Source organism: Bubalus bubalis, chromosome 13 (assembly GCF_019923935.1).
Source record: "Bubalus bubalis isolate 160015118507 breed Murrah chromosome 13, NDDB_SH_1, whole genome shotgun sequence".
NCBI classification, from domain to species: domain Eukaryota; kingdom Metazoa; phylum Chordata; class Mammalia; order Artiodactyla; family Bovidae; genus Bubalus; species Bubalus bubalis.
This window is the reverse complement of record NC_059169.1, coordinates 60,838,192-60,853,275: the sequence shown is the minus strand read 5'-3', so window position 1 is coordinate 60,853,275 and position 15,084 is coordinate 60,838,192. Positions and strand designations below refer to the sequence as shown.

Below are 15,084 nucleotides of genomic sequence, written 5' to 3'. Positions count from 1 at the left end.
AAAGCTAATTCTTCAGGGCAGACTTGCTATTAAGTCTGCAATTATCAAGCAGATCACAGTTGCCAAAAGAACACACAGAGGTCTTAAACCTGGGGCTTCTAATTAAGGACCAAGGCAGGACATCACAAACTTCCTTTGTATTTCAATCCATTTCTGTTATAGAAACCACCCAGTTTGTGCTATTTTATTATATATAAGAAATCAGGCAGGCACATTTCTTTAGAGTCAAAGTCAAGAAAAAAACCATGGCACGGTCCATTTAGATGAAGCTTTTAAGAAGTTCCAGTACTTTCGGATCTCCAATGAGACTCACTCTACTCTTCATCTCACTTTGTCATCATTCACAATTTGCAATCTGGAATCTGTCTTCATTTTAAACTGACAGTGTGGGATCACAATAAGGACTCTGAGAGTCTGAAGTTGGTTGCAGCCCTTGCTATTTTTGGTGACCACTGCTCTTGAAATAATGGTATTCACATGCTTGACTGGTGAAAACACTCAAAAACATTCCTGGAGTACGAACAGACAGGACCAGGGAGGGGAGAGAGCTTTGGGAATAGAAGGCCCAGTTGATAACAGAAGTGGAATGTTTGTGGAAGAAAAAGGTCCAGTGTCACGGAACTGAGATGGGGTGAAAATAACATCAAGGCAAGACTGAGTGGCAGCAGGTGAGAGAGAAAAGGAAGAAGTTGTGAGAAGGGTTGGGGTCCCCCCACCCCTGCACCCTGTGCTGTGTGATCACATACAATTGCTGCTTCTTCCACACAGAACTTTCTCATTTTCACTTCTGTTAGATTTTTAACCAGATAATCACAGCATCATCTTGTGAAACACACGGGATTGAATATTATAAAAGAGAAAGTGGGAAAAAGATTTTAGCTAACTAAAAAGGAAAAGAAGACTCAGAGGTAAACGAGAAAGATGCTCAGCCACCCCGAGGATGCAGGAAGTGCTGGAAGGCTGTGTGGTGCTGGCCGACCTACTCACAGCCTCCTGGTCCAGTGAGTGATGTGTGGCTGAGGAAAGGGCGCCCCCAAACCCCGGCAGGGCCATCCCACTGAGAAACCGGAAAAGGATGGGTTCTTGCCTGTAACATAAACACCTGTGATTACAATAAACAGCAGTCCTGTGAGAATCTGGAGGCTGCAACTGAGAGAGAAGAGAGACGTTTAGAGAAGGCAACTCAGGAAGTCTGACCAGCTTGGGGACCTGAGGGAAAATTTCTAAGAAGCTGATCTGGTTTCCAGGAGCCGAAAATGGGGTCACAAGTATATGGTTACACACAAGATCACCGACAGGGCTTGAAAGGACTCCACCGTGACACAGGAGTCAAGCACACCCCAAAAATCGCTACTGCCAATGTCAACTGCATGTGTCATCCCCTCATCCCCCTCTCCACTGGCAGCTGGCATGGGGTGCAGGGACCAGAGTGGCCTGATTCAACAGGAGCCACAGCCAATGGTCCCGAGGCCCTGCTTGGAGTCCGGGGTGTAGGTCAGGGGTGTAGTGTGAGCACTATGCTGAGTAAGGATGTGGGTAAAGTGGGGAAAACCCAGAGCCTGAGCAAGGCCACCTTCTTTGTTGGTCAGACCAGACAAACCACTGAACCAAAAATAATTCCGTAAAGGTGAGCTCCACTTCAGGTGGAGTTGGCTCAGTCGCTTTGAAGAGTTTTGTTGCTGGAGGTACGCTGGGAGCGATTGCAAATTCACAAACTACACCCAGAAGAAAAGCTCCATTAGGAAGGACAGCCTCCTTTCAACTCTGGCAGGACTGACCAAAGGTTATTAGATGTATGAGGGACCTGCTGGCCCACAGCATCACCAAGGGCAGAAAGGGAAGACATGGTTGTGAAGGGAAAGCCCAGAGGGAGACCAGGGTTTCTAAGAGGAGCGACACATGCTGACAGATGGACTGTTAACCTCTGTAATGTTCACACCAGAAGCAGTGGAAATTTCCTCTCTAAGGTGTTGAGAGAATGAGCTTCCACCATTTACAGTGCTTTGAACTACATCTCAATTAAAATGCAGAAATAAGATGAAGTGTTCTAACAAGGACCTACTGTGTAGCACTGGGAACTCTGGTCAATGTTATGTGGCAGCCTGTATGGGAGGGGAGCTCGAGGGAGAATGGAGACATGTGTAATACATGTAATGTGTGGCTGAGTCTCTTCCCTGTTCACCTCAAACTGTCACAAACATTGTCTGTTTATTGGCTATATTGTTTAGTTGCCAAGTCTTGTCTGACTCTTTGCGATCCCATAGACTGCAGCCCGCCAGGCTCCTCTGTCCATGGGATTTCCCAGGCAAGAATACTGGAGTGGGTTGCCATTTCCTTCTCCATAATTGGTTATACCCCGGTACAAAATAAGAAGTTAAAAAATAGTAAGATAAAATTATAAAGTAAAAAAAAAAATATGATTAAGGGGTTTATCGAGGCAGTATGTTCTCACCTGGCTACTCAAAACAGCCACCCTCTGCTATATACATACAGGCTAAAGAACCAACGATGAATGGTAAATTTAAGTATTTTTCAGATACCACCAAAGGTTGTGGAACTGTGAATGCATGACCTCAAAGTTCTACCAACTGAAAAGAAACACTGCATAAAATGTGCATAAATTGCATAAAACCAATAACATCTGTCACTTCCATTCTGCTTCAGGAAAATTCTATACACTTGAGCAACTGACTTTTACTCTTCTGAAATTCAAGCTCCTTGTCTGAAAATAGGAATGAACGTGTGCCCACTTTCCTAACATGTATATGAAACTGCACTGTACATCGTGGCATAGTATGTTACTCAGATTCAAAGATGCCTAAAAATAACAACTAACATTTGCTCAGAGCTTACCGTGTTCTAGCCCTGATGTTAAGTGATTTGTATGCATTGTTTAATTGTCACAAGCCTATTTCATATTTTTGAAAGGAGGGTCAGCAAACCCTGAATGCAACTAGAGTGCTACAGGAAGTGACGAAGAGCCTGTGGACTGTTGGGTGGACAGGTCCTTCCTGTTGTCAAGGGCAGAGCAGGAAACATTCAGGAGGTGAAAGAGAAAAAAGATGGCAATTGCCAAGGAGAAGAGTAAGCTCCCCCGTCTTTGCTTCTGGCTCAGACAGTAAAGAATCCACCTGCAATGCAGGAGACCAGAGTTTGAGCCCTAGGTTGGGAAGATCCCCTGGAGAAAGGAAAGGCTTCCCATTCCAGTATTCTGGCCTGGAGAATTTCATGGACAGAGGAGCCTTGCAGGCTACAGTCCATGGAGTTGCAAAGAGTCGGACACGACTAAGCAACTAACACTTTCACTTTTCACTTTGACTTGAATTGCTGGGAAGGGAGCCTCTGGAGGACAATCCTTGAAACTCCTGTCACTAAAAACTGACACTTGCCATCTACCTCTACGAAGATTAAATTATGAGCCATTGCAGCTGCTGACCTTCAACACCTTCTGAAAGGAGTTCAGGATGGAGATCAGGAATGAGGCACACTGTGCTCTGGGAAAAACTGGCCTTCTGATAGCAAGATATTTTCAGAAGATTTTATGAGCCTAATTCTTGTATCTCCTCATATCTAGAAAAGCACGAAAATCCATCATGGTGACATGTGCTCCTCGTGAATAGCAGCTGCCTTCAGGAGACTAGCAGAAACCTTCTGCAAAAAATATATGCTCGATTTCACGTATTTCTCCTTCACCGAAATCACATATATACTTGACCTTCCCCCGACCTCTTTGGAGCAGTTTCTCAGAGCTGTCTGAAATGCTGTCTCCCGGGCTACTTTGCCCCCAATAAAACCTAACACAACTTTCATCCTGTATCAGTATATATATATTTTCAGTCGACACTCATTCAGGGAACTGAGCTGTGAGGGGCAGCAGAGCCTGCATGAAAGTTGGTTTGCCGATTATGAAGCAAACCAAGTTTTTCTCCAGTAAAAATGTACCATGGATATGACCAAGAGACTGTCTGAAATAAAAGGGCTCACACCCGTCTGATGAGACCGTGTCAGAAGTCAACTGAATCGAAATGTGACTGGACTGTAGGGGAATAAAGTGAGTGAAGGCTTGGAACCCACATTTACTGCTCTTCAGCTCCTTCACTCCTATCCTGCGACCTTCTTGAGAGCTGAAGGGGATCGTTTTCTCATAGGTCAATGGACCCAGTGTGAGGGCCAGCTCTCTGAGTTATCCTTCCCCTGAGAGAACAGCCTGCAGCTTCTTTTGAAGCTTATGAAAAAGGCCTCTTCACAGGCTTCCCATATAAGTCCAGTCATCTTCTCGACTTCACCCCGAGACTTGAACTCTCAAGAATATTTATTTGTTCTTTCCCCTCATAAAAACAGGACCCATTGCTTTGGGCTCTGTAAGAATGTACACAATAATAAACACGATACACTATAAATAGCATTGCCATTCCAACCACGTCTGACAGAATTCCCTCCTGACATGCCAGGCACGGAGGGTCTGCAGACCCAGGCGTCACTGGACGCTATCAAGGTGATTCCAGAGGTAAGACTCTCCCACTCAGATTTACAGCAGAAGAGCACTAGAGATGTTACCAAAAGGCTGCAAGACATTTAAAAACTTAGCATTTCAAAGGGCTTAGTTACATAATCATCACCAATTAGAAAGTCACTGAAATAAGTGAACTTTGCTTCTACTTCAGTTTAACTGATAACTGTCTTTTTCCTGTTGACATTTTCTTTCAGATGAACCAAGTGCTGCCAGGTCGTCTGTCTTTCAGCCCTCTCAACAGGCTTGTGAAAAAAGACAGGCTGAGGGGTTAAATACTTCGTCTAGATCATATGGCTAGTCAAATGGCAAAGCAGAGAAGCAAAATTCAAGATTTCCCAAGGGAATCAGTATTGTTCCCATTTGGGGGCACCTCCCCCACAACTTTCAAGATGCTGGCCCCTCATTCTCTTGCCTGGAAAATTCCAGGGACAGAGGAGCCTGGCGGGCTACAGCCCACGGGGTCACAAAGAGTCAGACACAGGTTCAGTTGTACCTGAGTGGCCACGGAGAGCGGTCTTTTGTCCCCTGATTCCACACTGCCCCTGAGGCCCTCTCACTCAGCGCCTCTCCTCTGTGGAAATATTAACACTGGTCTTCTGGTCACACCACCCTCCCCACTGCTGTCTATGGCAAATGGGCAGGCTGCACCTCTACATTTTGGGGTGACTTTGGCACTTGTCTCACAGCTTTTCTTTAATGTCTTTGCCATCACTCTGGGAGACTCCATATTAGCCTGGATGGTCCTTTAGAGTATCTTGGTCTCTTTCTTCCTTGGGTCCTCCCATCTCCAAATAACCATGTTTATCATTCATTGGGAATCCACCCTCTGTGCGTAAGTGCTTAGTTGCTCGGTCGTGTTTCACTCTTTGCAACCCTATGGAACTATAGCCCGCCAGGCTCCTCTGTCCATGGGATTTCCCAGGCAAGCATACTGGAGTGGGTTGCCATTCCCTTGTCCAGGGGTTCTTCCCAACCCAGGGATAGAGCCTGGGTCTCCCACATTGTAGGCAGATTGTTTACCATCTGAGCCACCAGGGAAGTCCCATGGATAAATAAGGTTATGCATAATACATCTTTAATCCAATCAGCATCAATATCTGTTATCCCTCTCTGGGCTTCCCACCATTATCAGATTAATCAGCCAGAAATGATACTTTCTTTTATCATGTTATTCTCCACAAGTCCAAACACCTCAGCTAGTAGTAAAGATTAGTTGAAATTATGCCTCTCCAGTCATTTCTATTTCTTTTTATCATGGGGTTTCCAAACTCCTTTTTCTTCTCTTTTTCAAATCATGATGACTTTTGTTCTTCCTTCTTCCACCCTTTCCACGAACCCCATTTCTAATGATTCGGTCTTTCAAATGTATTCAGGTTTAAGTCACTTATGATTTTTAAGTTAAAGACATGCATAACTGTCAACCAGAACTTCAGATCAACATGAGAAAAATCTAGCTTACTTAACTACAATAATATCATTTCATTCAAAGCAAATTAACCTGAGGTTCAAGCTGGACTGTGCATTCTTATGGAGGATGGTGGGGGATAAATATATGGATTTTGGAAGCTTTCTATAGTATAAAACTTAGCTTGGGATCCCTGTTTCTTGGCCCTCCAGGGGTGTGGGTCTCAGATTGAGAATCAGACCCTGAACGAACTTTATCCTGAACAGACTCATCTCATGTCCTGGTCCCGCCTCTGTCCTTGTCCTCATGTCACTCCTGCATTTCTGATTCTGTCTTTCCTTCAAGGGCAGCTCAAGTTCCACCATCTTCCAGGAGTCACCTTCTGCTATCCCCAGACCACGGTAATCCTCCTACCCTCTGATTTCAGGTATCACATATTTTGTGTGCCATTAATTTGCAGAAGTTCAGGCTTTAGATTACTACTTACCTTATGTGCTTATGTCTTTGATTCTATATTAAATTTTAAACCTCTTGAGCATGGGAGTTAAAAAAAAAACTGAAACCAAAACCATTTCTTTACTCTTCCTGGGCATTCTAGACTGTACTGAGAATTAACAAATGTCCATTTTTTTAATGACCATTCTTTTAGGAATCATGACAAAGGGTTAAAATTGAGTTTGGTCAAAAAATGCCCACCACAGTCCTCACCTACCTCGCCAGCAGGTCAATAAGTTCAAGTTTTGACATCCCATCAGGAAGCAGTCGAGGAATAGCAGCAACACAGGTCCTGAAAAGATCTATTTTTGGCTTTCTCTCACCCCTGGAATGTGAAGACAAAGTTTAAACATAAGTCAAAGGTTGTGAAAACATTTTTAAAAATTGGTCAAATATGTAAACAAAGACTAGAATCAAGGCCTTCTGAATCACCGCCTGGTGTCTGCTCCATATTATTTTTTAAAAACAAAACTATTTTAGTGCTTTTAAGCTTTAACAGCCTCAAAAGTATAAATGATAGAAACTCACAAAAGCTATCCTTTGATAGTTTAATTTTAAAAATTCCTTTTATACTTATTTAGTTTGTGAGTTCTCAATAATACATTTTTAATTAAAATTTTTTGTTTTAGCAAACATCAGCTAGCTTTAAAAAAGCATTACAATTAAAATTCCATGTTATTCTTAATATTTATGCCCTTTATAGCTTGGCCAGTTCTAAGAGAACTTACGAACATGTAAATGTTGGACAGAGATAAATATCTGAAGAGGAAAATGTCAGTAGCAGAAGCAGTCAGTGGCTTTCTGTAGGTTTGGTCCCTGTGGGCTGCCATAAAGATACTGAATTTACTAAAATGCCTAAATGCACCAGCATGGAATAAATGTATTGTAGTCATTCCTACATTCAGCATTGAAGAATAGGATTTTAATATATACAAGAAATGGTGCCTCTAACAAACACAAAATCCGAAAGCTTTTCTTTCTAATGAGTTATGCTTCTTCTCTTAGAGTCCCCACTGCTGGTTTTCACTTTTTTTTTTAGTACATCCAAAAAATAAGTCTTTCATATTGTCAAGTAAAATCCTGAAATGTATATAATTGTGCACCCATTTCTGTTTTTTAAAATTATACCAATGGTCCTGACCTCTATGGAGATTTCCTCTTTCTAAGCTAATTAATGTTTTCTATGGGGCTTCCCTGGTGGCTCAGCAGTAAAGAACCTGCCTGCCAATGCAGGACATGCAAGAGACTCAGGTTCGAGCCATGGGTTGGGAAGATTCCTGGAGAAGGAAATGGCAACCCACTCCAGTATTCTTGCCTGGAGAATCCCATGGACTGAGGAGACTGGTGAGCTACAGTCTACGGGGTCACAAAAGAGTCAGACACAATTGTGTGACTAAACAAACAACAATGCCTTCTATATTCTGCTGTAAAATGTGAAGGGAAAACATAAATTTGGTGATAAATTACTTCAATTTTTACTAGTTTAAGTAGGTAACTGATTCTTAACCATATATTTTATCAATAACCTTTATGGGAAAACTAAATTACACATCAAATCTTTGAAATAACTTAAGTGATAAAATAAAACAGCATATTTAAATTCTGATTTACTCCTCTGAGAATAAATGTAGAATCGGCACCAAATTTACACAGTCCTAGGGATTGGGGGCAGGAGGAAAAGGGGACGACAGAGGATGAGATGGCTGGATGGCATCACCGACTCGATGGACATGAGTTTGAGTGAACTCCGGGAGATGGTGATGGACAGGGAGGCCTGGCGTGCTGTGATTCATGGGGTCGCAAAGAGTCGGACACGACTGAGCGACTGAACTGAACTGAACTGAGGACACAATAATGAAAATATAAAGTGGCACAGAAGCAATTTCTTCCTGGAACAGCATATTCTATTCTGTGTCGGAACAGCATATTCTATTCTGTGTCGGAATAGAAATGTAACAAGCAGAATCCATGCTCTCTGTAAGCTAAAGAGGATAATCGGACAGCAATTTTGCTCTGTGACTACTTTTTAGCATGTGTTTGTAACTTTGTTAGGAATGAATACAAAACTGTTTATGCAAAAAATGAGACATCTGTCATTTCTAAAATACTTTGTTTTTGTGGGAAGTTGTAAAGATTATTTTCTCTCATTTTCCATGGTCATTTTGCAGGGGATGTACACAGACTCTGTACAGTGGCCTCCAATCAACTGAAGGAAGGAGCAGACTGCAAATGATACCTGTGACGGCCAGAGTTAGAGCCTGGTGACTGATGTGAGTGCTCATGTGTGACACACAGAGTCATTTCAATAGCTCTCCTGACGTGCTCTCCAGATGTTTTAAACACCTGGGATTACTTTCCTATCTGTCGGAAAACAGCCTGACCCTGCCTGGCCTGAAGTGTATGACAAATTCTGCCAGACAGAATTCCCAGCTGATAAAGCAAGCCCAGATTAGAAACTCTCAATGGTGCCTGGTTTCCTTTTACTGCAGTCCTCACTCCCTCGGCTTTTATAGGAAGTGTATGAGTCCCCCAAATGACGTGTGTGTGCACCCAGTCCTGTCTGACCCTTTGTGGCCCCATGGATTGTAGCCCGCCAGGCTCCTCTGTCCGTGGGACTCTCCAGGCAAGAATACTGGAGTGGGTTGCCATTTCCTACTCCAGGGGGATCCTCCCAACCTGGGGATCAAACCTGTGTCTCTTGTATGCCCTGCATTGGCAGGTGGGTTCTTTACCACCGGTGCCACCTGGGAAGCCCCAAATAACACAGTATTTATTAATAGACATTATATAATTATTATTAACAATCATATTATTATATTTACAATTATTACCATTTTTGCCAGCATAAAGCACAAGAGGGATGAGAAATGGAAACAAAGCAACACAGAATGCTTCATGTTCAAGTTCACACCCTACACAAGGCCTGGACCAACCTCAAATACAAACTCCAATAACCATTTCCATTAGCATGGTGTGGACCTCAACTCTCTTTCCCTAAATGCTTATATGATTCTCTAATGTTTCTCCTTGTTTTTTAGAAATGCAGCCATGAAATATTTTCCACTCAAGGGTCTGCTTTAAAACCTAGCACAAAAACTCTTTCTAGCCCAGTTTGAGGGTCTTAAGATGGTTGACTAGGAAAAAGTAAAGAATCACCTTAGAAAAGGTTTGAGGTATTACTAAAATACAAATGAAATGTTTACACTTACATTTAAACCTGTACCCTTTTAAGGTTTTGAATATGTTTTAGTCCTGACCTGTTCTATGACCTCTGCATTACAAACATAGTTTTCCTTTATTTATTATTATTGTTTTGGCCGCACCACATGACTTGCAGGATCTCAAGCTTCCCAACCAGGGATGAAACTCATGTCCCTAGCAGTGGAAGTGTGGAGTCATAACCACTGAAAGGCCAGGGAAGTCCCTCATAGTTTTCTTTTAAACATCTTTCATTTCTTGACTGTTTTCAAAGGAAATGACTATATGGAGGAAGTTTTAAAAGCACTTCTTGTATCTTCTACATTATTGATTGAAAATTGCTTAAACATACTCATAGAGTGCATAATAAGGAAGTTAAAGGTTTATGGACAATCTGGCAATTTGTGAGATAAGTACTAGAGCTGTAGACAAGATAGTCACTGTTATTAACTTTGGTCACTATCACTTCTGCTATCATTTTGGCTGAAATGTCTATAGCAACATGCACTTCATATCATTTCAATCAAATGATTGGCAAGCTGTAGGAAAATATACGTTGTATAACCCATTTTTATTAAAAAAATATATTTGTGTTGACATTGGGAAACTCTGGAATAAATCATCCTTAATAAAGGAAGGGCTGGAGATTTTAAGTGGAGCTCTAAAGATGAGGTTTTCATTTTAACTTGCCATACTGCTAAATATGCATTAAAAATAATTCTGTATTTTTAACTTTATTTTATCATGTTTTGTTTCACTGTACTTTGCTTTTAACATACTAATGTTAATACACACCAATAATATGAACTTTCTTACACAGGTAACAACCTTCCTGCTAAAGGTGATACTTAGAACTGGATATGCTAAGAATCAGCCTGCCAACATGGAAGCCGCAGGAGATGAGAGTTTGATCTTTGGGTCGGGAAGTTCCCTTGGAGTAAGAAATGGCAACCCACTCCAGTATTCTTGCCTGGAGAAGTCATGGACAGAGGAGCTTGGCAGGCTACAGTCCATGGGGTCGCAAAAATTTGGACACGACTGAGCACACATGCTAAGTGACAAAGAAAATTTTTCTAATTATATTTTTGGAAATTTATGACACAGGTGCCAGATATAATTTACAGTTCAAGAAAGTCCAAACTTTCTTAAAATGAAAAGTCACAGCCAAATCCATGTTCCTGCCATAAGCAATCAAAAGTAGCAAATACAAATTGTATGAGTTTCTAATGAAGAGCACTAATTACAAATCTAGATCTCAAATTTTGGCTAAGAACATCTGATTTCTACACTTTAAGCTACAAATACATTCTCAAAATCCAGTATTTCTATGACACGGTTACATAGAGAATATTCAGTTCAGTTCAGTCGCTCAGTTGTGTCTGACTCCTTGAGACCCCATGAACCACAGCATGCCAGGCCTTCCTGTCCATCACCAACTCCCGGAGTTCACTCAGACTCACGTCCATCGAGTCAGTGATGCCATCCAGCCATCTCATCCTCTGTCGTCCCCTTCTCCTTCTGCCCCCAATCCTTCCCAGCATCAGGGTCTTTTCCAATGAGTCAACTCTTCCCGTGAGGTGGCCAAAGTACTGGAGTTTCAGCTTTAGCATCACTCCTTCCAAAGAAATTCCAGGGGTGATCTCCTTCAGAATGGACTGGTTGGATCTCCTTGCAGTCCAAGGGACTCTCTCAAGAGTCTTCTCCAACACCACAGTTCAAAAGCATCAATTCTTCGGCACTCAGCCTTCTTCACAGTCCAACTCTCACATCCATACATGACCACAGGAAAAACCATAGACTTGACGAGACGGACCTTTGTTGGCAAAGTAATATCTCTGCTTTTCAATATGCTATCTAGGTTGGTCATAACTTTCCTTCCAAAGGAGTAAGCGTCTTTTAATTTCATGGCTGCAGTCACCATCTGCAGTGATTTTGGAGCCCCGAAAAATAAAGTCTGACACTGTTTCCACTGTTTCCCCATCTATTTCCCATGAAGTGATGGGACCGGATGCCATGATCTTCGTTTTCTCAATGTTGAGCTTTAAGCCAACTTTTTCACTCTCCACTTTCACTTTCATCAAGAGGCTTTTGAGTTCCTCTTCACTTTCTGCCATAAGGGTGGTGTCATCTGCATATCTGAGGTTATTGATATTTCTCCCAGAAATCTTGATTCCAGCTTGTGCTTCTTCCAGCCCAGCGTTTCTCATGATGTACTCTGCATATAAGTTAAATAAGCAGGGTGACAGTATATAGCCTTGACATACTCCTTTTCCTATTTGGAACCAGTCTGTTGTTCCATGTCCAGTTCTCACTGTTGCTTCCTGACCTGCATACAGATTTCTCAAGAGGCAGGTCAGGTGGTCTGGTATTCCCATCTCTTTCAGAATTTTCCACAGTTTATTGTGATCCACACAGTCAAAGGCTTTGGCACAGTCAATCAAGCAGAAACAGATGTTTTTCTGGAACTCTCTTGCTTTTTCCATGATCCAGTGGATGTTGGCAATTTGATCTCTGGTTCCCCTGCCTTTTCTAAAACCAGCTTGAACATCAAGAAGTTCACAGTTCACTTATTGCTAAAGCCTGGCTTGGAGAATTTTGAGCGTTACTTTACTAGCGTGTGAGATGAGTGCAACTGTGTGGTAGTTTGACCATTCTTTGGCATTTGGGATTGGAATGAAAACTGACCTTTTCCAGTCCTGTGGCCACTGCTGAGTTTTCCAAATTTGCTGGCATATTGAGTGCAGGACTTTCACAGCATCATCTTTCAGGATTTGAAATAGCTCAACTGGAATTCCATCACCTCTACTAGCTTTGTTCGTAGTGATGCTTTCTAAGGCCCACTTGACTTCACATTCCAGGATGTTTGGCTCTAGGTCAGTGATCACACCATCGTAATTATCTGGGTCGTGAAAATCTTTTTTGTAGAGTTCTTCTGTATATTCTTGCCATCTGTTTTTAATATCTTCTGCGTCTGTTAGGTCCATACCATTTCTGTCCTTACCGAGCCCATCTTTGCATGAAATGTTCCCTTGGTATCTCTAATTTTCTTGAAGAGATCTCTAGTCTTTCCCAGGTTTAACTCTCACATTTCAGGAATACTCACTAGAAACAAGTGAACTTGTGATTCTTAAAGATGGTATGATGTAAACTGGTGGTGTTGCTCTAGCACATGGGCTTGGGAGCAAAACATCACTTCTGAAAACTGTGGACCAGAAAAAGTCTTGGGCCAATTTTCTAACTTATTGGCCTAATGATACTTGAAACACAGCTAAAAAAGATCAATCTTGGGTTTGACTTTACTTTTACAGTTAGCCAAATATTATCAAACTATGTTTTTAATATCCCTAACACTTCTTTAAAGGAAATCAACCCTGAATATTCATATATTCCTTGGAAGGATTGATGCTGAAGTTGAAGCTCCAATACTCTGGCCACCTGATTCGAAGAGCTGACTCACTGGAAAAGACTCTGATGCTGGGAAAGGTTAAAGGCAAAAGGAAGAGGGTGGCCGAGGATGAGATGGTTGGATGACATTACCCACTGAAATGACATGAATATGAGCCAACTCCAGGAGATAGTGAAGGACAGGGAAGCCTGGAGTGCTTCAGCTTACAGGGTGGCAGAGTCAGACACGACTTAACCACTGAATAACAACACTTCTTAGAGCTGACTCTAATAAGATGAGAACAATATACAAATTAAAGGAGAAAGATCTCTCTGGTGTCTTTTGTTTCATTAATCCTTCATTGAAAACTTAGTCCTCATTTATACTCACGTGATCATGTCTTCGGGTTCTTTGTTTAACATCTGGACATTAGTCAGCATCATACACCTTCCTACTTCTTTATCAAGGTGCCTTAAAATGTTGTCCACAGCTTTTCGTACTTGAGAGTAATATAATGACATGCCTGAAAAATATGCATTAGAGTCACATATTTGACTAAACCTATCAAAGAGTGAAATGCCCAGTTTATTTATCCTTGGTGATGTATTTTTTATTGAAGACTTTCTGTGACTCAATGAGTTCTTGGAGAAGAGTCTAATTCTGCTAATTAGACCAGCCTATTTAGCAGAGTTTAATTCTAATTCTAATCTCTTATCTGCAGGATTCTTAGCATAGCACCCTCATGTAGTGGGTGTTACCCAAAGAATCATTTAAATTTAACACATAGGAAATCTAATTCTTCAAAGGCAAATATTTTCCAGAAGAGTTAAAATAAAAAAGGAAATAAAGTTCCATGCTGGAATTTTCATGTTTCTGCTTAGAAACTTTAAACTTTAAAGAATAAAGTTTCCTCATATGTTTCCTCCAGGTCTTTGGAATCAAGGAACTGTCTTAACAAGTTTGAAGCATGTTTGTAAATTCATAAATTCAGTAAAAAAGGAAACAAATGCAAAAAGTTATCTCTTTGGGTTAAGATAGTTAAATTAAAAAGAAAATAATCTTATGTAGGCTAAACCCAAAATATACCCTGGCAGATATGGGGTTTGGCATGTTTAAAACACAGATTAAACTAATTTTATTGGGAAAAAAAGGGAATTGTAAAAATGGATGCGGGAATGAATAAGTGAATGTATTTTTATGGTTGCTTTGTAAACAGGATTATCTACCAAAGGACACAGATAGGAGGAACTGGAGCCTGAGGAGCTGCTGCTGGAGCCCGAGCGAGCCCGAGCCCGAGCCCGAAGAGGAGCCGCCCCGGCCCCGCGCCCCCCCTCCCCCGGGAGCTCCGGGCCCTGGGCCTGGCTCGGGAGCCCCCGGCAACCAGGAGGAGGAGGAGGAGTCGGGACTGGTCGAGGGTGACCCGGGGGACGGCGCCATTGAGGACCCGGAGCTGGAAGCGATCAAAGCTCGAGTTAGGGAGATGGAGGAAGAAGCTGAGAAGCTAAAGGAGCTACAGAACGAGGTAGAGAAGCAGATGAATATGAGTCCACCTCCGGGCAATGCTGGCCCAGTGATCATATCCATTGAGGAGAAGATGGAGGCTGATGCCCGTTCCATCTATGTTGGCAATGTGGACTATGGTGCAACAGCAGAAGAGCTAGAAGCACACTTTCATGGCTGTGGTTCAGTCAGCCGCATTACTATACTCTGTGACAAATTTAGTGGCCATCCGAAAGGGTTTGCATATAGAGTTCTCAGACAAAGAGTCAGTGAGGACTTCCCTGGCCTTAGATGAATCCTTATTTAGAGGAAGACAGATCAAGGTGATCCCTAAACGAACCAACAGACCAGGCATCAGCACAACAGACTAAGGCTTCCCACGAGCCCGATACCGTGCCCGAACCACCAACTACAACAGTTCCCGCTCTGGATTCTACAGTGGTTTTAACAGCAGGCCCTGGGGTCGCGTCTACAGGGGCCGGGCTAGAGCGACATCATGGTATTCCCCTTACTGAAAAAAAAGTGTGTATTAGGAGGAGAGAGAGGAAAAAAAGAGGAAAGAAGGAAAAAAAAAAAAGAAAAGAAAAA

The 15,084-nt window shown here is 42.2% G+C and overlaps 1 protein-coding gene and 1 pseudogene across 17 annotated transcripts in view; one reads left to right on the top strand and one right to left on the bottom strand.

The window, feature by feature from the left end:
* FRY (FRY microtubule binding protein) overlaps positions 1-15,084 on the bottom strand; it is a 428,089-nt gene that overhangs the window by 110,344 nt on the left and 302,661 nt on the right. For all 17 annotated transcript variants that reach the window (XM_044927339.2, XM_044927345.2, XM_044927344.2 and 14 more), the window contains 2 exons: positions 13,387-13,519; positions 6,631-6,738 (listed from right to left, as the gene is read on the bottom strand). In XM_044927339.2, the coding sequence (XP_044783274.1) occupies positions 6,631-6,738; positions 13,387-13,519 (241 nt within the window). The remainder of the gene's footprint in view (positions 1-6,630; positions 6,739-13,386; positions 13,520-15,084) is intronic.
* On the top strand, positions 13,964-15,076 carry LOC102405571 (annotated as a pseudogene).